Raw genomic sequence first — 24,991 nt, forward strand, 5'->3', positions numbered from 1 at the left:
AATTACATGCAATGCATGCCTATTTGTAATCATTGAAAAAAAAGTGAGTGTGTGTGAGAGATATCTAATTTTATACTATTAATGTATCATGTTTACGTTTACCTATTTGTTTGATATTCAATGTTTGCATTACTGTAATTTTCTGCAAAATTGTGACATTAAACAATGTTCATGCTTCAACAAAGCTAGAGCCGCGGCTTTTCGTCACACCGCTATCGTCCATTAGCTTTCTTACCTTCTCAACCCCATCCCACTGACCTCGCGATGCGTATAAGTTTGACATCAACACATAGTCACCACTCTGATCCTTTCTCATTCTAAGAAGTTTCTCATTAGCCACTTTTGCCAATTCCACATCTCCATGAACCTTACAAGCTCCGAGCAGAGTCCTCCAAACAATTGCATTAGGTTCAATTTTCATGGATTCGATGAACTTAACCGCTTCCTTTAAAAGTCCAGCGCGTCCTAGCATGTCTACCATACACCCGTAATGCCTAATGTTCGGCTCAATCTTATATTCACTTCTCATGAGATCAAAATACTTATAACCCTCATCAATTTTACCAGCATGACTACATGCTGCCAAAACACAACCAAAAGTTATATCATTCGGACAAATCTTAGTCCTCAGCATCTCCTTGAACAAGCCAAGTGATTCCTCGGCATGTCCATGAAAAGCCAAACCAACAATGACCGAGTTCCACGAGATCACATCTTTATCTCTTATTGACCGAAACACATGAAGTGCTTCATCAATGTTTCCACATTTAGCATACATATCAGCAATTGCATTCCCTAACAACGTGCTCAACTTTCCCTTACTAATTTCCATAACCTTATCATGTACTTTTTTACCAATTTCCAAATCCCCCAAATCAGCACAAGCAGACAACAAACTCAACAAAGTCACCTCGTCCGGACAAACCCCAGCTCTACTCATCTCATCAAACAACTCCAAAGCCTGTTGGTTCAAGTTACAAACCACATAACCCGCGATCACCGCGTTCCAACTAACAACATCTCTAACCGGAGCCTCATCAAAAAGCAACCTTGCATTCTCCATCTCCCCTTGCTTAGCATACCCAGTAATCATCACATTCCACGACACCAAGTCTCTTTCAGGCATTTCATCAAATAGTTTCCGCGCATAACTCAAATCTCCACGTTTCGCATAACCAGCTATAAGTGAAGACCAAGCAACCACATCACCCTTACAAGAATCATCAAAAAGTGAAGTTGCTACCTTCAAGTCACCACATTTAGCATGAAAAACCAAAAGGGCATTCCTCACAAACGTATTTGATCCAAACCCAAATCTCAAAACCCTGCCATGAACCGCTGAACCAGTATTGACCCAGAAAAGCTTAGTACATGCTTTGAGAACAAAAGGGAAAGTGTAGTTATCAGGTTTAACAAAACATCGGTGCATTTGAGAATACAATGAGATAGCTCGTAGAGGATCAGGGCTCTGAGAGGAACCACGAATCATGGCGTTCCACATGAATGTGTCTGGTTCGGGAATTTGGGCAAATAGTTGGTGTGCATAGTTTGTGACCGTTGGAGTTGCAATGGGACCCACAAGTGAGGTGGCGATTGTTAATACGAGGTTTCTGAGGAAGACAACGTTGGAGGAAGTGTCGAAACCGTTGATGATTATCAAAGCGTGGATTTGTTTGAGGGTTACGAGGTTGGGAATTGGGGTGGTTGTGCCTATTCTTTTTCTGATCATGATGTTAATCTTCTTCGTTTCTATTAGGTTGGGAATTCGGGTGGCTGCATGGCTTGTTTTGTGTTCATTTTGAAAAGAAGTTTAATTCAATAGCTAAAATGAAGTTAAGTCACATTGCATGGCTTCTTCTCTACTCATTAGATTGGATACCTTCAAAAGGTTATCACTACAATCCTTAAATCAGTGATGGAATCAGATGAAAATTTAAAAATGTGTGTGAAAAAAGTATATTTGGGTGTGACTTATGGTTACACTTATTATAGACGAAATGGTTAAAATCGTCATCGGTTTGTCCAGCGTGGAGTATGAGCGACCGTTAGATGTGAATCAACGATCAAGATGAAAATGGAGGTCGTGCTCTTATGTGGTGTTTAAGAATGAAAGCCAACATGTACGTCTGTGAATGATGCACTCCTACTTGATTGGATCTATGGTCGATTATAAGGGGTATTTGACCAATCTGAAATAACTGCGTTTAAGTCCTTGCTACCAGCTTTGAAACAAAGAGGGTTGATGTGGAAAACAGTGAAACCAATATATAAATAGGCACTGTTGATGGAGACTGACCGTTGAGAATGCCCCTTGGAAAGAGAGAGCTCCGTAGTGGCGTTGAGGGGGTAGTTGGCATGGTGAACATACACATTTAAAGCACCTTGCGCAGACAAAATATTGTTACCGCTGAGGCCTCCACATGCACCCACACATGTAAGGTAGGGTAGGGATCAGGATTCAGTGACTTTAACCCACCAAAGTCACGGTAACTTCGAATGTTTACTCATCGTTAGATCTATCCTGCGCTAATAATATGGCACACGATTTCATATTTTTTTTGAAAAAATTAAAACATTAAACAAAGCCTCATCCACAACACTCCCCCATCTTATTCCTCTGACTCTCTACATGTTGCCACTGTTGTCAAAGCCAACCACCACCTACCTTGGGTAATGATCCCGACCACCACAACAATATCATTTCTTAACATCCTTCAGCTACATAAAACAACCACTATTTAGTTTCAAATTGCTTGCAAACAAACAACCTCAAATTGAGATTTGTGTCGTAATCTAAAAATGGTATGATGCTTGGATCCACAACCATGTTGAATTAGTCTATCATCATCTCCTTCATACTGGTTGCATTGGTTGAGCAAACAACGATTGTTATCGATGATCATCCGGTCAGTTGACTTGGATGACGGTGAGTGGCGTGGCAGAGAAAAGGTGCGTGAAGGTGATTATTGTAGCAGGAAATTCATGATCACTAAGCTATTGACAAGCTAAAGATCAATTAACAAGAGTCGCCACCACGATTTTATTGTTTCCAAGGGAAAAGAGAAAAAATGCGAACAAAACCCAAATAGTAAGAAGTTTTCAAATAAAAACTAATAAAAATCAGAGAACACAGGTAAGAGGTTGGTTACACAGAGGGAAGGTGTTAGCACCCAAAGTGTCCTAGGTACTCCTAGGGAGCCCTTTTTGTGTGTATATGTATTTTGTACAAAGTGATGTTTACAAACAAATAGAATGGGGGGATGAGAAAAGAATTGGTGAATTATATTTTTGTGTTTGACAAGACCTTCGGTCTCGTGCCTACGTACCAACATAAAAATGAGGGATCAAAACCTCGTAGTTCGTGCTAGAAATTTCAAAATGAGTATGTTGATTTTAGCAAAATTTAATTTAGAAAGGCATAAAGGCCTGAAAATGGTTTGAATGAGTTAGTTCTTTTTTACCTTTTTGAAAGTTTAAGTCAAGTATAGTTAAGTTTATTTACAGGTTTGATTTAAGAAAATAAGTTTGGAAATGCAATGGCATAAGGCCAAAGTTTCTACCTTTTTGTAGAAGTGGTCAAAATTTAGAATAAAAATAGTTCACACAAAGAAGATTTTTGAAAATGGAGGGAGAGATTTTGATATTAAAGAAGTGGGGAGAAGATGAAGAGACTACGCTAAATACAAGAAATTTAAAAGTTTAAAGTTGAAAAGATCTGACCAAATGAGAGCAATCCAATAGATAAGTATGTCAATAGAAACCCAGAATTCCCTTGGACTTTTTAGAATCAAGCAACACACAAATGCACAATTATATCAATCTTGAAGAGCAAAGACATCAAATAAAGATGACCTCGTCCAAGCTTATCCACTTCAATGATCTTCTTTAGAATAACCTATATAGCAGATGAAATCCACAAGTCACAGGTTCAACATAACAGCTTAACAAGGATCAATGTTGCAGATGAATCTGGAGAGATCTAGAATGATGTATCAGATGAATTCAAACTTGAAAGACTTTGGTTCTTCAACAAATTGGCATTGGCCAAGTCCATTAGCAAAGGAATGTTGCCTAAATTCTAAGTCCAATTGGGGAGATCAAAACAACAGTCCACTCAAAAGTCTTTTAGGGTTTTTTGTTATTATTATTTGCATTAATGGTCAAAGACAAATCAAACAAACAAAGCAACAAAGTATATCGCATAATATGGCCCAAGTGGACAAAGTGAAAATTGCATAAACATAAATAATTAGAATGATATGTACAATGAAAAATGATAATAGAACAATAAAAGTAAATTGCATTAAAAGTAAAAGTTTGAAAGTAAAAGTTAATGGTTAGTTTTTTTTTATTTCAAGACATTCTTTGGAGAACACTCAACCCACTCGCCACAAGCATAGATCCTTGAACCAAAACATCTTCCAAAGGAAGGAAAGAAGGCCAAGTTTCCACACAATACCATGGAAGAAGGGAGACTTACAATCTCACTAACTAGAATGCTTATGCCTTTTATGTCACAAATTTAGCGCTATGTTAAGCAATCGTAATTGGACTTATGTAGAAGTCACAACTATTTGAGACCGTGCAATAAACTTTTGGTGTTAATGCATGTTGGAGACATAGTATTAATAACTATGTTCATTAAACATACCACACACAAAAAATATGCATAGGTGTGGCCTAATCTCATCCATACTCATGTTAATCTTTCAATCAACTAGCATTAGGATTTTTGAGATGTCATTGGCCAATTGAAATGAATGGATGAAGAAGGGGAATTAGATGAAGAGGGAAAGGGATGAATGAGATCACAAATTGGTCAAAGGAAGACTTTTACCAAATTAATATTATTAATTCATTTTGGGAGATGGAATGTACATTCCATCAATCCCCTAAATCCAATAATATTAATTTGACAAAGTCAAATCAACCTTGACCAAGGTCCAACAACAAATGAGAAACTCAAATAAGTCAATTCAAATGGTCAACACAATTAAAATGACATTTATTCAATTAAAAATATTAAAATAATGCATTAAATTCAAATATGTTTTGTCCAAATCCTAAAATCACATCAAAACACCAAATAAATGGCCATGTGATTTATCATAGGTCAAACAAGGTCAAAGGACCTTGGATAAAAAATTTCATAATTTTTGGACACTTAAAAATATTTTTAAACAATTAAAAACAAATGAAAAATCAATTAATTCATGAAAAATATTAATAATGATCCAAAAAATAATTTCAATTCAGAATATGAAAGAGAAAAATATTTGAAATTTTCTGGTGAAAGTCCCATATTTTTTGGATCAATATTAAATTTATTATGAATTATTGAAAATAATGGAATTAAATGGAAAATCAGAAATTACAAAAATACGTGGACCACCAGATCTCCCTCATTAATTGAGGTGGCAGATCTGACGATCCACAACGCGCGTTCCACCATTGCACTAGTCAACTGCGTGGCAAACTTGTTAATCAAAAGGAACGACTGAGATTATAACGTGGAGCAAGGATCACACGGTCTAGAGTTGAGACAACCCATCACCGGAACCAGAGCTCCAATTGTCTTCTCCAGCGAGCTTCGTCGGACTGGTCATCATCAACCATCACCAAAATTTCAAACATGGACATGATTTTAAAGAGAAAACATCACTGAGCACGAATATCACCTCCATTTCTTCCAATTCAAACTATATTGAGAGATATGTGGAATTAAAAAATGAGGTTCATGATTTGGGTTGCTTCGATTCAGCATCAAAACAACTCAAATACCTTGCCTGCATTGGTAGGACTTCAGCTAACACAATAATCAAGAGAATTGAGCAAGAAACAAGGAGAATCGAAGAGATCAAATTTTCTGCAAAATACCTTCAATGGAGGTATGAGCTTGCTAGATCTTGATCTGAATCGTGCTTTGCTTCACTCCAATTGCTTGCAGAAGAGGAATGGAATGGCTTAGAATCAAAGGACTCCTGGAGAATTGAATTCCAAAACAGTGGAGATTCAAGCTCAAATTCAAAAGAATTTCTCAGGTTTATCCTCTTGGTATGAAGGGTTTTCTGTGGGGAATCAAAGCTTGTGCAGTGTGTGTGTCGATTGTGAGCAATTGAGCTTCAATTTATAGAGAATTCAAGTGTTAATTGCATACTCCATTCAAGTTTCCAAAATTGGCAAAGTGATGTAAGTAGCTGCATGGGCACGCATAGGCCCATCAAATGATTGTTCAAAGGTCCAAAATGAAGTTCAGATATGTTTAAGCAAGCTTGAAATGCAAGGCAATTAAACATTGATACTTGAAGTTGGATCCATGACACATGATACCAGCCTGTTTAAGCCATGCACACCCTATGCATTTCTCATCCAAAATTCATGAACTTTAGCTCTTTGGAAAGGTGATATCAAGAGGAACAATTTTGATGTTGAACAATTTTTCATTTGGAGCTCGGAACTTGGAGATATTTGAGGTGAAAGTTTGGAAAAATTGACATATTAAAAATTTTCTAAGTGTCAAGCCACATGTCTCAATATTCCACCTTGATTAACTTTTTATGGGAGCTTCAAATGGTCACCAATTTTATGTCATTTGGATTTGAAATGATAGAGTTATGCATTTTTGAAGTTTGGCAAAATCACTTGATCAATGGTATAGGTCAAAAGTGACCTATAATGTAGCCTCATATCACATGTGGAAAGAAGTTAAATTAGATCCCACTCCAAAAATAAAAGTTGAAGTAGACACATTGAAGTTTATTGTGCAACTTGTAAATCTTTCATATCATAAAAATTGAGCAAGTTATGGCCTTGGGAAGTTGACTTTCAAATTAGGGTTTAGACAAAATGATCTATAATGTTTCAACATAGAAAATGATTTTCCAAGCAAAACTAGATCTAGGTCTCAACATTAAAGTTGTTTATAACATCATTTAGAGTAAGGTTTCTCTTGGAATAATTTTTATATGGTGAAAAGTGTAGGAGATAGGGTCTAGGGAGACCCAATTTTGATCAGATGAATCCATCTGGCCAACCACCATCAACCAACTTGCTAATTTCCAATTCTCTTGAATTTCTTGGCTCATGGTAGATAATATATGCATAATATGATTAAATTTGAAGTGTCCCTTAATAAATTTTACCAATTGGTGAGATAGATTGTTGGAGAAGTTACTCAAGATACCCAGTCAAACTAGGGTTTCCAAGGCAAATCACCCTCAAACTCTTGAGGCAAAATTGATCAATATAACATGTAGAAGCAATTGGGACTCATACATGATGCTCATAACCACTCTTGAATCAATTCTTGATGGTGTTCTTGTTGGTGTAAGCCCTAGAGGCCAATATATTTGGTACTTGTATCGAATTATTTATTAATAATAAAAGGCTTTTTCTTTATTATGTTTGTTTAATAAAGTCCCTAGAATAGCTAGTCCGTTTAATGTATCAAGTGTGACTTAATCATGAGATCACATTAAACATAAGGACACTATTCTTAAAGTATCCATAGTCGAGCTTTATTGTGAAGTGGGATAACATTAAAGCATTAAGACTATTATGTATATAGACTGATGATCACATCTCATGGATCATGGATAAAGAGTTATCAAGTCTTAAACATAGGTATGAATATTAAGAGTAATATTTATACTGGATTGACCCGCTATGAGAATACTATATAGAATGTTATGCAAAATGTCATAAGTTATTCTCATGGTGATAATTGTGTATACCACCCTTCGACCTGAAACCACTATGGACCCTAGATGTAGAGTCGAGTGCCTTATTGCTGATCAAACATCGTCTGTAACTGGATGACCATAAAGACAGTTGATGGGTACTCCACGAAGCATGCTAAGGGACATGAGTGACCTAGAATGGAATTTTCCCATCCTACGTAACAGGATAAATGTCTATGGGCCCAATATTGAACTGGACAAGGATGACACGGTCTATGCCTTGTGTTCAATATATACATAAGGGCAAAAGGGTAATTGTACATATAAGTATTATCACAAAAGGATTTGTCAGATCACATGACATTTTCGTGTCTTGGGTAGCAGTGATGTGTTTCTAGATACCGCTCACTGTTTATTATGTTAAATACGTGATTTAATATAATTGCCAATGCCGCAAAAACCTACAGGGTCACACACAAAAGGACAGATTGATAAGAGATAAAGTAACTAAGAAATACCGTAATGTACGGTGTCCTTAAGTGAATTGTATAACATCGTAAGGTACGGTGTACTTTGGTAGAATACGAAATATGGTAAGGTACCATGCGCTTAAGTGATTTTGGCATATTATAAGATATGGGCCACATACACTTGAGTGGGCTTTTTAGCTTGTAGCCCATACAAGTGGTTCTATAAATAGAACCCTTGTGTAAAAGCATTTGTGCAGTTGCAATTTCGTCTCTCTCTCTCTCTCTCTCTCTCACACACACACACACACACACACACACACACACACACACACACACACACACACACACACACACACACACACACACTCACTCACTCAAAGCCTTCATTCGTAGCAACTAGCACTGAGATTGAAGGAATTCGTTCGTGTGGACTGAGTAGAGGCGTTGTCATCGTTCAACGTTCGCGATCGCTCCGTAGATCTACATCAAAGGTTACAATCGCCACAAGAGGTAACAATTCTATCACTGATCATGCCGATTCGTGAGGATCACTAAAGGAGAAATTTTAAATTCCATTGCGTTTTGGATCGCCCTTCTCCTTCAGTTCTTTGTTCATGAGGGTCTCAAACCCTAGATGTGATCAATGAATCAAGGAAATCATGTTCCTTACTTACACAAAGAGTTAGATAGATACAAAGACATATTTTTGGTATTTTGGTTAGTAAAATGATAAAATACAAGTATGATATAATCACAAAATGCTTGGTGATCTCTCCCAAAACAAACCCAATGAAAAGGGGGAATGAGGATTCCAAGGTATGATCCCAATGCCAATGTTTACGATGAAATACATGAGGGATATTAGGGTCAAAATTGGGGTCTTACAGCTGCCCCTATTTAAGGACATTCTAACTTAGGAGGTGAAGGTTAAAATCTTCGGCTCGACTGAGTAGAGTGGGCTTAAATAACAACATAGAGAAACAAAATTTGGTCCCTAAGAGACCTCATGATGCATATGATATGAGTGCAAGAGTTAATGCTTTGTGGGGAAATATTGCCATAAAAGAAAAAGAAATCAGAGAGACTGAAAATTCGCAGGAGTATAATGCATTCCATAAGGAAAACTCACTGGGGAGACAGAGACTCTAGGGGATAAAATGAGTTATGTGTAGGCCAAACTACGACTTAAAACTACTGGGGGACTTGAGGGGACCCATACAAAATGGAAGGACTCGGCCGAGGAAACAAAAACATCTGCAGGGGATACGAATAAACCAGGATAAAACTGAAATATTCGACTCGTGCAAGGAAAAGCGATTTCACTAAGGAAATGCGCACTCGACTCGACTGGGGAGAAAAAAAAACTTCAACACAGGAGGAGCAGACATCTATTATCTACTACCTGTTACTAGGTAAGGAGATAATAAAGATCTGACAGAGAGGACATCCTTCATCGGTTAAGATGAACATATCAAGGATGACTCGCTGAGGACCGCCAGAAGGAAGTATTCATTACCGATTATTGGGTAAGAATAACCTTCCTGGGGAAAACTGCAAAAAAAAGGATTTACAACTACCAGTTACTGGGCAGAAGACCAAAGGGTGAGAGTATCCATCATCGGTTAGGATGAACATATCAAGGATAAACTCAACAGGGAAGAAAATCCGTCACCGGTTAAGATGAACATATCAAGGATAGACTTGCCTGGGGATGTCAAGGAGGGTACCCGTCATCGGTTAGGATGAACATATCAAGGATATACCAACTAAACAAAAAGGGAATTACATCTATCAAAAAACCTGGATAGAAAACCGTCGGAGAGGGAATCCGTCACCGATTAGGATGAACATATCAAGGATAAACTTTGCGAGGGGACAAAGTAGGATTTACAACTACCGGTTACTCGGTAGAAGACCAATCAAAGAGAAAATCCATCACTGGTTAAAATGAACATATCAAGGATAAACTCTGAAAGGGGAACAATAGGATTTATAACTACCGGTTACTGGGTAGAAGATCAAAGGGGAGAAGGAAACCCGTCATCGATTAAGATGAACATATCAAGGATTAAGTCTCTGGGGAAACAAAATAGGGATTACAACTACCTTTTTACTGGGTAGAATACCAAAGAAGAGAATACCCTTCACTGGTTAAAGTGAACATATCAAGGATAGACTCCTGCGGGGGAAGGGAAAGATATCCGTCATCAGTTAGGATGAACATATTAAGGATATACTTCCGGGGACTCCACTGGGGAAAAAAAGGGGGGTAATTTTGCCGGGTATTGGGCAAGAAGTAACAAACCACAAACTAAGAAGAATATTACCAGTTACTGGGTAATAGACCCTTCGGGGACCAAAATATCTATCTAGGTAAGAACTAGAAAGAACAATCAATCAAGACTCAACTCAATGAGGACATAACTCAAGGGGAGTAATTCCATCCGAAAAATTTGCTGGAGAGGAAACTAAAATAACAATCATCCACGGGGAAATAAACTCAGTGGGGAAACAGAGAAATGTTAAAGTCTTTTCTGCTTAGGGGCTGACACTCTACAATTGAAGGAGGACAGACACCAAATTTGATATGGGGATCAAGTACCGCCATAACAGAGAATGAGAATCTCAAACAAATCAAATATGCAGGACATGCAAATCATGAAATTATTATGAATGTATATGTATATGTATCTATGGTGATTATGCTGACAAAACGATCACGAAGGATACAAAGGTGTTGCAAAGAATTTGAACCACCGGTACAATCCTCGGTCAATCCACAAAAAGTCATGGAGACAAACTGCTGGAGAACAGAGAGATCAATATCCCAAAAGCTCAAACCCTAACCGGGGGAAGGAGGATATCTGCTGAGGATAAAACACATCCAACTGTAGGGAATTTTAGGTCAACACCATAAAAATGGGAGACAACCCTACCGGGGAAGAATCAAAAAGCTGCTCAGAAACCAGGAAGGAACTCTGACTGGGAGCAAAGATATGACGATTGGTGGAGATACCAAAGCGATATACTGGGGAGAGATCAAACATCTTCTGGTGACGATCTACCTGCTGAAGAAATACAAACTCCGCTGGGAAGGCCGAAACTCTGTTGGGGACAAGGACACACCGCTGGGGATTTGAATCAATCAACTCAGCTAGGGAACAAAAAAGAAATTCCAATGGTGTATCAAACACTCCACCGGGGAACTGAATACGCTAGCTGAGGATAATAGCACTCTACTAAGGACATGAATCAACAATGATGCTTAGAGATACCCGAAGAGTTACTGCTTGGGGAACCTCTGATGCTTTGCACTTAAGGACTTGCTATTCACTGAAATGTTATTGATATTACTGTTACTTGCTTTGGAAAAGTTCTTGCTTTTATATTTTAAAGAAAACTTGATTTTTGATTTAAAAATTTAATTTTAAAATGATCATAATAAAATTTAAAACTATTGGCTAAAGTAAATAGGAGTAGAAACAATTGGATAAAAGCTCAACTTTATTTAGAGAATGGTAGTCTGTAAATGACAAGACTCCATAGATTTTACAAAGTTGAAAATGGTAATTTACATGGAAAAGGGTTACATTGAATACAAATGATCCTTAATCCTTCTACCAAATCTTGATATCCACTGTGTTTTTGACCGTTGCTGAAGATGAACTGACGTCAACCCTTGTGCTCAAACAAGTCTTCAAAATCACTGGAGATCAGCAGAATGCAGTTACTTGCCATAATCCCTAATTTTTGCATAAATTGCCCCAAGATGGGGTACTCAACTTATCGGGAAATTATTTTCTGTTTTTATGTCCCTAATTTTTGCCCGGATCGCCTTTTCGGGTTTTCAATCCACCGAGACGCTCATTTTTGCCTAAGCCGCCCTTTCGGGTTTTCAACTTAGCGAACTGTTCTTTTATTTTTTTAGGCGAAGTATTTCTTGACTGCATTTGCGTTCATAGGACGAGTGAACTCTTCACCATCCATAGTTGTAAGAACCAATGCACCGCCTGAAAAGGCTCTCTTAACAACATATGGGCCTTCACAATTAGGAGTTCATTTTCCTCTAGAATCTGGCTTGAACGACAAAATCTTCTTGAGCACAAGGTCACCTTATCTAAACACATGAGGCTTGACCTTCTTATCAAAAGCTTTCTTCATTCTCTGCTGATACAACTGACCATGACACATGACAGTTAATCCCTTCTCTTCAATCAAATTCAACTGGTCAAACCTGGTCTGACACCATTCAGCTTCGGTCAACTTGGCTTCCATGAGCACACACAATGAAGGAATCTCAACCTCTACGGGGAGCACTGCTTCCATACCATAAACAAGAGAGAAAGGGGTTGCCCCTGTTGAAGTGCAGACAAATGTACGATACCCATGCAAAGTGTAACACCTCAAAATTTGCCCTCCTCTCTTGGGACTAGCATTAACATATTTACATATCATTTTAGGACATTAGGCATCTCATATTGCATAGCATGTGGTTACATAGTGCAAGCCATCTTCCCAAGTCTTGATCAGGAGATGAGGAAGTTCAAAGGTGCAAGCCTAGGGTTATTGACTGATCATGGGCCATCTGAGGATGAGGCTGTGGATTAGGGTTTCATGATTCTCAAGGGATATTGGTCTTCATATTGATTGAATTGATACATCATCATCATCATGGTTGGGTATCATCAGAAGATTGAAGAAGATTCCTTGAGATTAGGGTTTTGACCACTGGTCAACCCTAATCAGTTGTATTGGGCCAATCAGGGTTGGATCAGGAGATGGGGTTTGTGAAGGAGATGAGGATAATTTTGTGATTATATTGTGATTATTGAGGCTAGGGTGTCACCCTTGAGCCATTTCAGCTGGAAATTGGGGTTCAATTTGATCTGTGCATTGCCAAATTCATCTATCAGATGAAAAGTCAACTATGGTCAACTGTACATGATCTGATGGATTTGGAGGTGAAAATGAGTTGAAGACACTTCAATCATGTTGGAACAAGTGTTGAATGACATCTCAAAGCTTAAAAATGAAGGAAATCAAGTCAGGACAAAAACTGCCAAAAATAGAAAGTGACCTTTAACTGAAGTTTCCAAAAATGGAAAGTTTGGGACCTCAAAGCCACGTGTCCAAGGAAGCTTCAAATGAAAATTTGTTCAACATGAAGGTTGTAGATCTTGTTCTCACCTTTCTAAAAAGTCCAAGAACTTGAAAATCCAATGTACGGTTTGCAAGATATGGCTCATTGAATTTCAGAAAAGACCCGTAATCAGGAGGCCATAACTTCCACATGGATTGTCCAAATTGCAAGTTCTTTATATGCACAAACTCCATTTGACATGTACTTCAAGGGTGCATCATTGGATTTGTCCAAAAATGGCCAAGGCAAAAAGTCACTTTTCAACTGGACAGCTGAATTGGACCAGGGGCAAAATTGTCCAACTTTCAAAATAATTGGAATTTTTGAATGGGACTTTTTCCAACACCTCAGGAATGGAATTTTAAGGGTGTTTGAATATTCATTTCATGGCTAAGGCATGTAAATTGGATTTTGGCTTGGAAAATGAAGTGCTAAAAATGGACATTTTGCAAATACATGGTTTTTGAATGCAAGGCCAATTCTAATACACTCCATATGCCAAATAGAACTTGTTTGAGCTGTCATTTGCTGTCACATTGCATTATTTGGAGAGGACCATTTTGCCCTTGCACTTAAAAAGCTCATTAGCACTAATCACATGATTTTGGTAATTATGGATTAAGAAGTGGATTAAGGAGATGGTATATATTGTTAATCACAACAGAATTTGAAAACCACATTTCATTCTTCAAGATCCAAACTGAATTTCCCTCCAAAACCTCTCAAATTCTCTCAAAACTTCATCACTTTTTTTTCACATTTCTTCACCAAATCTTCATCAATTTGCTTCGTTTTTGATTGATTCAGGTTCTACATGTGGTTGTGGTGAACTGTTTTGCAGAATTCGTGGCCAAATCTTCAAGAATTCCAACTGTCCAAAGCTTGCACAACAATGGCATCTTCATGATTCTTGCACTTGGAGTTGTTTCGAGCTAAGCTAGCTTCTCCATTCACCTTCCTAATCAACAAACTCCATCTGTTTTCACCATTGGAGCCTTGAGGAGCTCGATTTCGCAACTGTTGCTTCATAAGGTCAGAATTCAAACCTTTCGATTCTTGAAATTGACATGCGGTTTAGGTAGATCTTGCAACATAGAACACACTGCAACTTGAATCATGCGTTTTCGTTAAGAATTGAATGAGATATGTAGATCTGAACTTTTGATGATAAACTTTCTTTTGCTCGATCCGGTTAGCATGAGTAGATTTAGGATGAATGCTTGTTGTTTCGATGTTCTACATGACGAGACGTTTCGATCGGTATATTGCTTGCATGATTCTGTGAAAATTTGTTCGTAAGTGTGTGTTGTGTTCACTGTTCCGTCGTCTTTTTTCGCGAAGAAATCGCGCATTCGCCTAGCGAGTGATCCATTCGCCTAGCGAAGCTTGAAGAAGATGAGTGTTCGCCTAGCGAAGCTTCCGGTTCGCTTAGCGAAACCGCGCGGTTTTATAGAGGCGCTAGATTCAAATGTTTCGCTGTATTTACAAGTTTGCCACTGGCACCATTTATTTCATTTTTTTTCACAATTTCATTTCATTTTGATGCCTGATCTTTAGAAATTCATAACTCACTCGTTTTTTATCCAATTTTGGTGAGATTTTTTGCATTGTTCTTCTGGAAATGTGTAGAATTTTATCATGATTTTTGTGGATTTTTTGCATGTGTAGAAAATTAAAATGCCTAAGGTTTGATTGTATGTGTCATTTTGTACATGTTTTGCCAATTGACTTGTGAAATGCATATGATGTAAAAGAAATTTGTGCCAATTTTTGTGGTGATTCATGACTGATTGAGGTTTATTTGTATGTAAATTTTGTGCATTTATGATACCTGGACAGGGAGATATGATTTTTGGAACATAGGTGTGACAATTTGTGTCATACCTCTTGATGTCAACTTGTAGAATTTAATTGGATGACCTATGCATGTTGGAATTGGCTGAAATTTTGCATGATGACTAGTTGGCATGTTAGGATGTTGGATGAATTTTTGTAGAATTTTTAGCTGTATTTTCAATTTGATCATGATTTTTCATTTCTGGTTGTTGAAATTGCAAGCTCATGTGATACATGTTGGTAGATTGATTGGGAAATCCTCATATTGTATTGTATGGCCATGAAATTTGATATGCATGAACTAGACACATTGTGTGACCTCCCTGTTTTGGTCCCATCCATTTCTTTTTAGTTTTCATTGAGTTATGAATTTTTGAAGTGGATGTATGCATTGATGTTGTGAATTGAAGCATGTAACTGTGTCTGTTTTTGTTGATTTTCATTAACATGGTTCCATTTGCCCAATTAAGCTCAAATTTGACATGGTAGACCTTGATTGACCCCTGTTTAGGTGTATTTAATTTGAGATTTTTTGATGTGTTTTGGCATGGCTTTGAATGCAATACTTCTGTTTGTATATTTGGTGCATCATTTGAACCAATATGGATTGTTTTGTGCATGAATTGAATATGATGGATGATATAAACATGAGACCAATGATGTTTGCTTGTGTTTGATGATAATTTGATGTTGGATGATGAATACCTTGCTGTTTTGAGTTTTTTCTTGCTTTTGGACCCTAGGCTTGGCCTAGTGGTCTAGTTGCTAATATTTGCTTGGTTTTTCAGGATCAAAAGCATAATGTACATGGAGAATGATACAAGTTGATTTTAATTGATGTTGTGGATGTTTGTACACTAACATAACATTGTTTTGTAGGTGTTGGAGCTTGGGCTTAAGCCTTGGGCTTGCTTTGTGTTGTATTGTTTAAGCTGTTTAACTGTTTGCTTTACAGTTTGTCTGATTGAGTACTGACTGAGTTTGATTGTTTCCAGGTACTTTAGTTGCTCAGTTCCTTGTGAACTATTGCTTTGCTTTGCTTTGCTTAAGCAACTTGCATTGAGGTAACCTACTAATCTTCATGTAGTCTGGAGACCCGGCTGTTACCGGGCCGGGCAAATTGTCTGAAGTCCTCCTTAAGAGGCAATGCTTGTGTATGTTTATTTTTAAGCCCAAGCAGGAAAAGTCCTTCAAAGAAGGCAATTGGTGGAAGGTAGGGACAAGCAACCTGTCCCCCACTATTCAGTGAGTCTTCTCCTTGCTCCCATTACATGGTTGTAGCATTGAGATCAAAAGCCCAAGATCTGTTGTGTCAGAGTCATCGAGTATAGAAGGGTTCCCCTATTCTGGACCCATGCTCATTTGTCAGCTCTCCCTGGTTAGGGATAAGAGCTGTGAGGTCTGATCCTCACTTCATCCTTTCATCTGCTTCACCTTAGCCTCGTAATGGCAAGGTTAAGAGCAAAACCAGCCTGTACAGACGACTCGCTTCGGCGGTCAAACCCCATTGATTGAGCCTCTTGTTTGGTTATAGTGGGTGTTTTGTGATTATTTGATTGACATGTTTGTTTGAGATGCCTGTTCTCATTTAATGTTGATATATGATGGTATGCTTGTGTGCTAGCTTCTTTCCTGGTTAGGTTAGTTTGCTTATGCAAGTAGGATAGAAAACCGAACTTAGGGTTAACGATGCATGACAACATTAGGCTCGAGTCTCAGCTCCCTAGTTGTGTATCTTTCCCCGGTTTCTGGTTAGCAATTTAGTCCCTTTCAGGGGAACTACATCGCCCTGATCCTTGTTCCAGACAAGGTATGTAGGCAGGTGGTCGTGCGAGACCACTCCGGGCAACCTTTTTCTTTTTTGCGTGTGTTTACTTGTTATCTGACTGTATGTTTGGGTTCGGATGCCGACGTAAGCCCAGTGATTGGCAGTCGGGCTCCTCGTTTGCCATTTTGAGTGTGTTTCGGTTCGGATGCCGACGTAATTCCATCCAGTGGTTGTCGGGCTCCATGTTTGCCACCCTTGCTTGTTTGTATGTTTTGTGTTGTTTGGCGTGCGTAAGCCGAACTACAGTGGCTCTGATTCTTGTTCCAGACAAGATATGTAGGCATAAGGTGCGATACCTTATCGAGCCCTTTCTTCTTAACCCCACCTGCGTTCCCGGTGTGTGTGTGTGATGTATGTTTATAGCAACCTTATCTTTCTAGAACGTGGATCCCGTCGAGTACGACGGACGTGAGGGGTGCTAATACCTTCCCCTCGCGTAACCGACTCCCTTACCCTTTCTCTTTGGTCGCAAGACCATTTCCTTTCCAGGTTTCTCTGAGCGTTTCCTTTCCCTATCTTGGGATAAATAACGTTTAGTGGCGGCTCTGTGTGTTTTTATTTTTAGGCTCGCCGGTTGATTTTTCGCGGGATGCGACAGCTGGCGACTCTGCTGGGGACTTGCGATGTAGACCTATGCTGGTCCATCGTCCCTAAGCGAGTCCTTCCTAGCGTTCTAGGATTAGTTTAGGTTGCTTGTTTGTGTTATTTATTGCATTTATTATTCTAACCAGTGTGTATATATTTGCATTAAATGTTTGCATGCATCATACTATCATGTTGTTGCTGTCCTCTGCAGGTGGTTCTGTTGTGTGGGGTGGGTGTTCTGAGTGGGGCTAAAACCCAGGCCCGAGTATACACCTAGGACTAGTGTGGTCTCACGTTGCCTCTTTCATGTTAAGTCAACATGTGCCTGGCGGCGTGATGTGCCACAAGCCGGACGAGGCTCACTTGATAGTGCTCATCTCTGTGGATATTCCGCTTTGTTTGAGTCACTCCATTTGAGTTGTTGACTCTGGTGACCGATCATTCCCGGATCTTTGGTTTAGACGATTTTAAGGGAGCTACAATGGCACACCCGCAAGGGCAAACCCATTGAGTATCTCCGCCCGATTTGTCGAGACTATTATCCGCCTTAGGATGGCTTGTTTAGAACCTACCTGTGAGGGGAGGGTTGTTCTGTCAGATGTTTGTTCAGATAGCCTTCAGATGGTGACCTTTTGATCTGTGATTCAGAGACATAATTATAAGTCGGATTTATGGTTATTTATTGCTGTGACGCCGGAGTGCTGTCCGTGACTTATCAGTGGGGATCCGTTTATTTCGGATTCCCCGGGCCGAGATATGTATCAGTGGGGATCCGTTTATTTCGGATTCCCCGGGCCGATTCAGATGGTGATGGTGTGTCTGCTCAGAGATGGTCTGGTGTTGATGATGATGATGATGCATCTGTCTTCCGTTTATTTCGGAACCCGTGGATCAGATTGGTGATTATTTGTCCACTCAGATGGTTATGACCAGTTCAGAGCCCAGATTCAGTACAGATGATCAGATGGCTTGGAGGATGGCAACGCATTACATTCATTCATCAGCATCATTGCATTTTGCATTATTTGCATCTAACCCATGTTTACCCATATGCAGGGACATTTTTGATCGACATCCTGGTTGAGAGATTTCGGCTCCAATATGAGGACCGGTTTGAAGAACAACATTGCTTACAGTTTCTTTGATCCAGAGATTGGTGTGCTCAAGGATATGATAGCATTGATTACTCCTGACCATGTGGGAATGTTTAGAGAGTCATACGGCGGTATTCTGAAGATGGTTTTCAGACTCACTGACTGCGACAGGAGCGCCATCCACACTCTTCTTCAGTTCTATGACCCTGGGTTGAGGTGTTTCGTCTTCCCAGATTACGTGCTAGGGCCGATGTTGGAAGATTATGCTGATATTTTGAGTATCCAAATCAGGGACCAGGTTCCTTTCCGTGTTACTAAGGAAGAACCTGATATTGGTGGGATTTCCCGTGCTTTCTATTTGAGTCCAGAGGTTGTGAAGGGTAATCTGAAGGAGAAAGGAAAGCTACCCGGGTTTCATTTGAGTTTCTTGGAGGCCAATGCCAAGGAACATGCTGCTGTGGGTAACTGGAAGACGGTCTGTGCTCTGATTGCTGTGAGCATTTATGGGATTGTGTTGTTTCCTAACCAGAAGAATTTTGTGGACCATAATGCTATCAGATTGTTTATGCAGAGAAACCCTATTCCTACCCTGATTGGAGATGTCTACTACTCAGTGCATAACAGGAATGAGAAGAGGCGGGGTGGTCTGGTTAGATGCTGCTCTCAGTTGCTCTTTAGATGGTTCATGGGGTATTTGCCTTCCCGAGGTGCTTTTGTTCAGATTGACCCTAGTGTCAAGTGGTCCTTCCGATTGATGGGTCTGCGGGCTGATGACATTGCTTGGACTCATAATGGTTTAGCTGGTCAGGACTTCATATGTAGTTGTGGGAGTTTACCTAATGTGCCTTTGGTGGGAGTTCAGGGTTGCATTAATTACAACCCGATGCTTCTCCGGAGACAGATGGGGTTTGCTATAGAGGGTCCTCCTCTCGGGCGAGAGATTCAGGAGTCCTTCTATTTCCCGATTGATGGTAACCAGACCAAGTTGAGGCAGGTATTGGACGAATGGCGAGATATCCAGAGGAGGGGTAAGGTTCCTTATGGCAAAGTCAACTGCCGGTATTTTCCACTATTTGAGGATTGGTTGCGGAAGAGGATTGAGTCTACATTTCTACCGTTCCCTGGAGGTGACTCAGTGTGTCCTAGGATTGAGGGTCCAAGTTCTTCTGTCAGCATGGATGAGTTCTTAGAGGTGAAGCGGGAACGAGATCAGCTACTTGCAGAGAAGACGGAATTGGAGATGAGTGTCGCTCGGGTTCAGAGAGCTAATCAGGAGCTCAAAGCAAAGATGGAAGATCAGGATAAGCGGCATGCTTTGGAGACCAAGCGATTTGAGATGGATACAGCCTACTATGGGAAGGTTAGTCAGGCTTTGGCATCTTCAGCAAAGGAGCATGATATCACTAAGGAGAAGCTGTTCAGAGCATCAAAGGTGATAGAAGATGAGAAGAGGAGGCAAATCCTAGTCAGGGATCAGAGGGATGAGAGAGCCAGAGTCCTCGCTGCAGAGTGGGAGGCGGAGAAAGCAAAGATCAGGGCTGAGAGAGATCATTACATGGCAGAGAGAGACCACTACTTCAGGCAGATGAAGATTCATCAGAAGGAAGTTGGAAGACTACAACAGGAGAACATAGAGCTCAGGTTCGCCGCAGAGTTCGCAAGGATGGAAGGCGAGATAGGGCCATCTGCGGGACCCTCATCCAGATAGATCTTTCATTTGTGTTGAATTACCGTCAGGCTTGTTGACGGAATTCACTTGTCTGTATTTCTTTCCTATTCTGGAGGATTGTATCTGACCTTATCTGGTTGATGTATGACTATTGCACTGACTGTGCACTTTTTGCTATGTGATGGTGATTTTTCATTCAGTGATTGGTTTTCAAGCTTTATTTGCTTTGCTGTATGCACTCTCACGAGCACACACATGGTTGGGGGTATCATGCTAAATCACATATCTCCGATCTGCATGACAAAATCAAACACTGCTAATCAGAATATTGATGCTGGATTATTATTTGTCTCGATGATGCCAGGGTCGAGAGACAAAGTGTCCTTCATGTGGATAGACACTGCATACATGCATTAATCATGATAACTTGTGCTTTATTTTGCAGGTGACTATTACTAACGTGTTTGTTTGTAAACAGGAACCATTGCTCGCGCTCGAAGAGTAGTACCCCTGCACTCAACTCGCCCTCACAGATATTACACAAGAAGAAACACTCCCAGACTCATGGAGCTTCCCAGTGCTGATATGCTGGAATTGAAGGAGAAAATGACCGAACTGATCAATATAATGCAAGGTTTTGCCATTGGTCAGAAGGCTCTCGCAGATAAAGTTGAGAAACTCGAGCGGGTTTCTGCTCAGAACAGTGGGGTCAACCTGGATGGAGTCTCCAATCAGGGGCAGGGATCTCGTGATGGTGGAAAGAGGACAACAGTTGGTCTGGTGAATAATGCTGGTGCTGCTGGTCAACCTGGGCCTAGTCAGAATATGAAAGACAACTTTGTGCCTCCGTTTTATGGGTTTGACGAAGATCAGGAGGAAGATAGAGAGGCTGACCAGTTCTCTATGCGAAATGAGCCTTTTGTGCCTTACGACATTCCTCCTCAGAATAAGGAAATCCAGCTGCTGGCTGAGAAGATAAAAGTGCTTGAAAGTTATGCCACGCCAGGGGTGGTTAACATGTCCAACATGGGATTGGTGGAGGGGATTGTCATTCCTCAGAAGTTCAAGGCGCCTGCGTTCGATAAATACAACGGTAGTTCCTGCCCGGAAACTCATCTCCAGGCATTTGTCCGCAAAATCTCAGCATACACCGCGGATCAAAAACTGTGGATGTACTTTTTCCAGGACAGCCTGTCTGGAGGCTCCTTGGAATGGTACACCAAGTTGAGATCGTCCGATATCAAAAGCTGGCAAGATTTGGGAGATGCTTTCTTTAAGCAATACCAATTTAATGCTGATATGGCTCCGAGTCGTACCCAGCTGCAGGGTATGTCTCAAAAGCATAACGAAGGATTCAAGGAGTATGCTCAGCGATGGAGAGAACTGGCTGCGAGGGTGCAACCTCCTCTGGTGGACAGGGAGATGTCGGATTTGTTTATGGGGACCCTGCAGGGGCCGTTTGCAGAACGAATGGCGGGGTGTCCTGTTACCAACTTCTCTGATATCGTGGTAGCTGGAGAAAGAATAGAGAGTTGGTTAAAGCTGGGCAAAATTCAGGGTGCGTCTTCTTCTTCTTCAGGTTCGAAAAAGCCATTCGGTAGCAATGGTGGACAGAGGAAGAAAGAGGGAGATACCAGTGCAGTGTACGCTCAACGCGGACCCAGTAGGGACCGTTACTTCCAGCACAATGCTGCAGTAACAATTCCTGCTGAGTCTCATTCAGCACAACCGCAACAGCAACAGCAACAGAGACAACAACCCTTTCAGCAGAGACAACAAAGGGCTGGTTATCAGATCCGAGGCAGAGCGCAGGATCGTCAGTTTGATAGGCCTCCAGTGAGCTATGCTTTCTTGTTTAAGAAGCTGCAAGATTTGGGCCTTGTGCAAACTAGAACTCTGGCACCTTTGAGACCTGATCAAAGGCCAGCCAGTTATGATGAGAATGCTAAATGTGAATTCCACTCGGGTGCGCCCGGGCACAACATTGAGAACTGTAAAGCTTTTAAGCACACAGTTCAAGACCTGGTGGATTCCAAAGCCATTAATTTTGCTCCATCTCCCAATGTCAATGCCAATCCCATGCCTGCGCATGGTCAGAGGGGGGTGAATGCAATTTCTGAGGAAAGTCGAGTTGGGCTATTTGATGTTGATCAGCTGAAGACGCCTTTGGCTGAGGTCAAGAGGCAGTTGTTAAGAAATGGGGTTTACCCGGGCTGCGGGTTTGAGTGTGCTGAGTGCACTATTTCTGCAAATGGTTGTGAGCTTCTGAGGAAGCATGTCCAGGGGCTGATGGACGATGGGGAGATTGTGATCGAGAAGTCTGAAGGGAAGAAGGAGGAGGTCTCCACCATAACCATTTTCTATGACCCGGTTGATTTGTCTAACCTGGTGGAGGAGGCTCCAGTTACCATCACGGTACCTGGGCCGATTCCATACGACAAAGAGGATGCCGTGCCATGGCATTATGGGGGAGAGGTATATTGTAATGGTGAGAGGTTGAAAGAACAATCTGCTAGTGAAACCACCGTGCTAAAGGTGGATAATGCCGGTCCCAGCGGTTTCACTCGCAGTGGAAGGTTATTTGCTCCCGATGCTTTGAGGAGGGGGGAGGAAGAAAAAGATAAAAAGGAAAAGGCCGAGGCTTTAGCCAGGGCAAAGGGGAAGGCTGTGGCAGATAGCGGTAATACTCCTGTGATGACACCGGCGCCTGCGGGGTCGGATAACAAATTTGATGATGAGGCTGAAGAGTTTCTGAGAATCATCAAAAAGTCGGAGTATAAATTGGTGGATCACTTGCAGCAAACACCTTCTAAGATCTCGATTCTTTCACTACTGTTGAGTTCTGAGGGTCATAGGGAGGCTTTATTGAAAATTCTGAAGAAAGCGTATGTTCCTCAGGAGATCACTATAAACCAATTGGAGACGGTCGTATCCAACGTGCATGCTAGCCATGGGTTGGGCTTTACGGATATGGACCTGACAGTGGACGGTAGGAACCACAACCGGGCTTTACACATTGCAATGGAATGTAAAGGAGCCGTGCTTTCGCATGTGCTGGTTGATACCGGCTCCTCTTTGAATGTGTTGCCTAAGAAGGCCCTGGCGAAGCTAAACTGTGATGGGCTGATTTTGACCCCGACTGATTTGATTGTGCGGGCTTTTGATGGGTCAAAGCGAGCCGTATTCGGGGAGGTGGAATTGCCAGTAAAGATTGGCCCGGAAGTGTTTAAGTCGACCTTCTATGTTATGGACATCCAACCAGCTTACAGTTGCTTGTTGGGTCGCCCATGGATTCATGCTGCGGGGGCAGTTACGTCGACTTTGCACCAGAAGCTGAAGTATGTCTGGGGAGGCCAAGTCGTTACTGTTTGCGGAGAGGAAGACATCTTTGTCAGCCACCTGTCTTCGTTCAAGTATGTTGAGATGGACGGTGAGATATGGGAAACGCCGAGTCAGGCATTTGAAACCGTCAGGGTGGAGAATGCTTTGTTCGCCAAGCAAGAGGAAGAGAAACCGTCCATCGCTTCCTATAAGCAGGCTGCTGAGGTAGTCAAGAGCGGAGAAGCTCCAGGCTGGGGCAGAATAATGGAGGTCCCTGAGAAGAAGGACCGATTCGGGGTTGGATATAAGCCGAGCCGAGGCTCTGGGCCGAGCAGAGGGGGTCGTACGCCTGTAACTTTCACCAGTGCTGGAATGCTAGATCCGGACCACATCTGCATGATGGGTGAGGATACTGACAGCGACTGTGATATGGACCGGTGGATAACACCGTGCGCACCAGGGATGGAAATCCACAACTGGAAGGCCGAAGAAATCATCCGGGTCACTCTCCTCGAAGAGTAATATTTTTCTTGTTTTCTTTCTTATTTGCATGCAAACCATACGTGTTGCCCGACACGTAATGGTCCATTGTAAGGGCCTCCTCATGTTCATAAATTTGTAAGATTTTGCATCATTAATAAAAGGATGTTTTTTAGTCAAAAGCGGTGTTCCCTGTTTTTCATTTATTTTTGCAGTTTAAAAAATAAAAACGAAATAAAAATGGCAATGTTTTCATTTTTCTTTTTCGATTTCTCACACCGGTTCTAAAGCAGTGCATGAATCAACATTCATGCAGATGCGATTCCTCTCCGGATCTCATTGATAACAATCCTGTTACACCCTTGTATGACTTCGACAATCCAATCTATCTTGCTGGAGAAGAAGACGAAGAAGATTGTGAACTGCCAGGGGAATTAGCCAGATTGTTAAAACAAGAGGAGAAGGTGATTCAGCCGCATGAAGAGCCGATTGAGGTCGTGAACTTGGGTACCGACGAGGTCAAAAGAGAGGTGAAAATCGGGGCTGCTTTGGAGGAAAGTGTTAAGGGCAGATTGGTGGTGCTATTGAAAGAGTATGTCGATATCTTTGCCTGGTCTTATCAAGATATGCCAGGGTTGGATACCGACATTGTTGTGCACAAGCTACCGTTGAGAACAGATTGTCCTCCAGTGAAGCAGAAGTTGCGCAGAACTCGACCTGATATGGCGATGAAGATTAAGGAAGAAGTGCAGAAGCAGTGGGATGCTGGTTTCCTTGCTGTCACTAACTATCCGCCATGGGTCGCGAACATTGTACCAGTCCCGAAGAAAGATGGGAAAGTGAGAATGTGTGTGGACTACCGAGATTTGAACAGAGCAAGTCCGAAGGA

The 24,991-nt window shown here is 41.0% G+C and overlaps 1 protein-coding gene across 1 annotated transcript; it reads right to left on the minus strand.

Moving 5' to 3' along the window:
• Positions 1 to 54: 54 nt before the first annotated feature.
• On the minus strand, positions 55 to 1,926 carry LOC127128572 (pentatricopeptide repeat-containing protein At5g15300). The gene has a single exon (XM_051057924.1). It carries the CDS (start codon positions 1,727 to 1,729, stop codon positions 170 to 172), a length of 1,560 nt encoding a protein of 519 aa, XP_050913881.1. The 5' UTR covers positions 1,730 to 1,926; the 3' UTR covers positions 55 to 169.
• Between the last annotated feature and the right edge of the window lie 23,065 nt (positions 1,927 to 24,991).

Source organism: Lathyrus oleraceus, chromosome 3, assembly GCF_024323335.1.
Source record: "Lathyrus oleraceus cultivar Zhongwan6 chromosome 3, CAAS_Psat_ZW6_1.0, whole genome shotgun sequence".
In the NCBI taxonomy this organism is placed as follows: domain Eukaryota; kingdom Viridiplantae; phylum Streptophyta; class Magnoliopsida; order Fabales; family Fabaceae; genus Lathyrus; species Lathyrus oleraceus.

What these genes read in the sequence shown, in the direction of transcription:
- LOC127128572 (XM_051057924.1), bottom strand. Translation starts at nt 1,729, where the DNA reads ATGATCAGAAAAAGAATAGGCACAACCACCCCAATTCCCAACCTCGTA.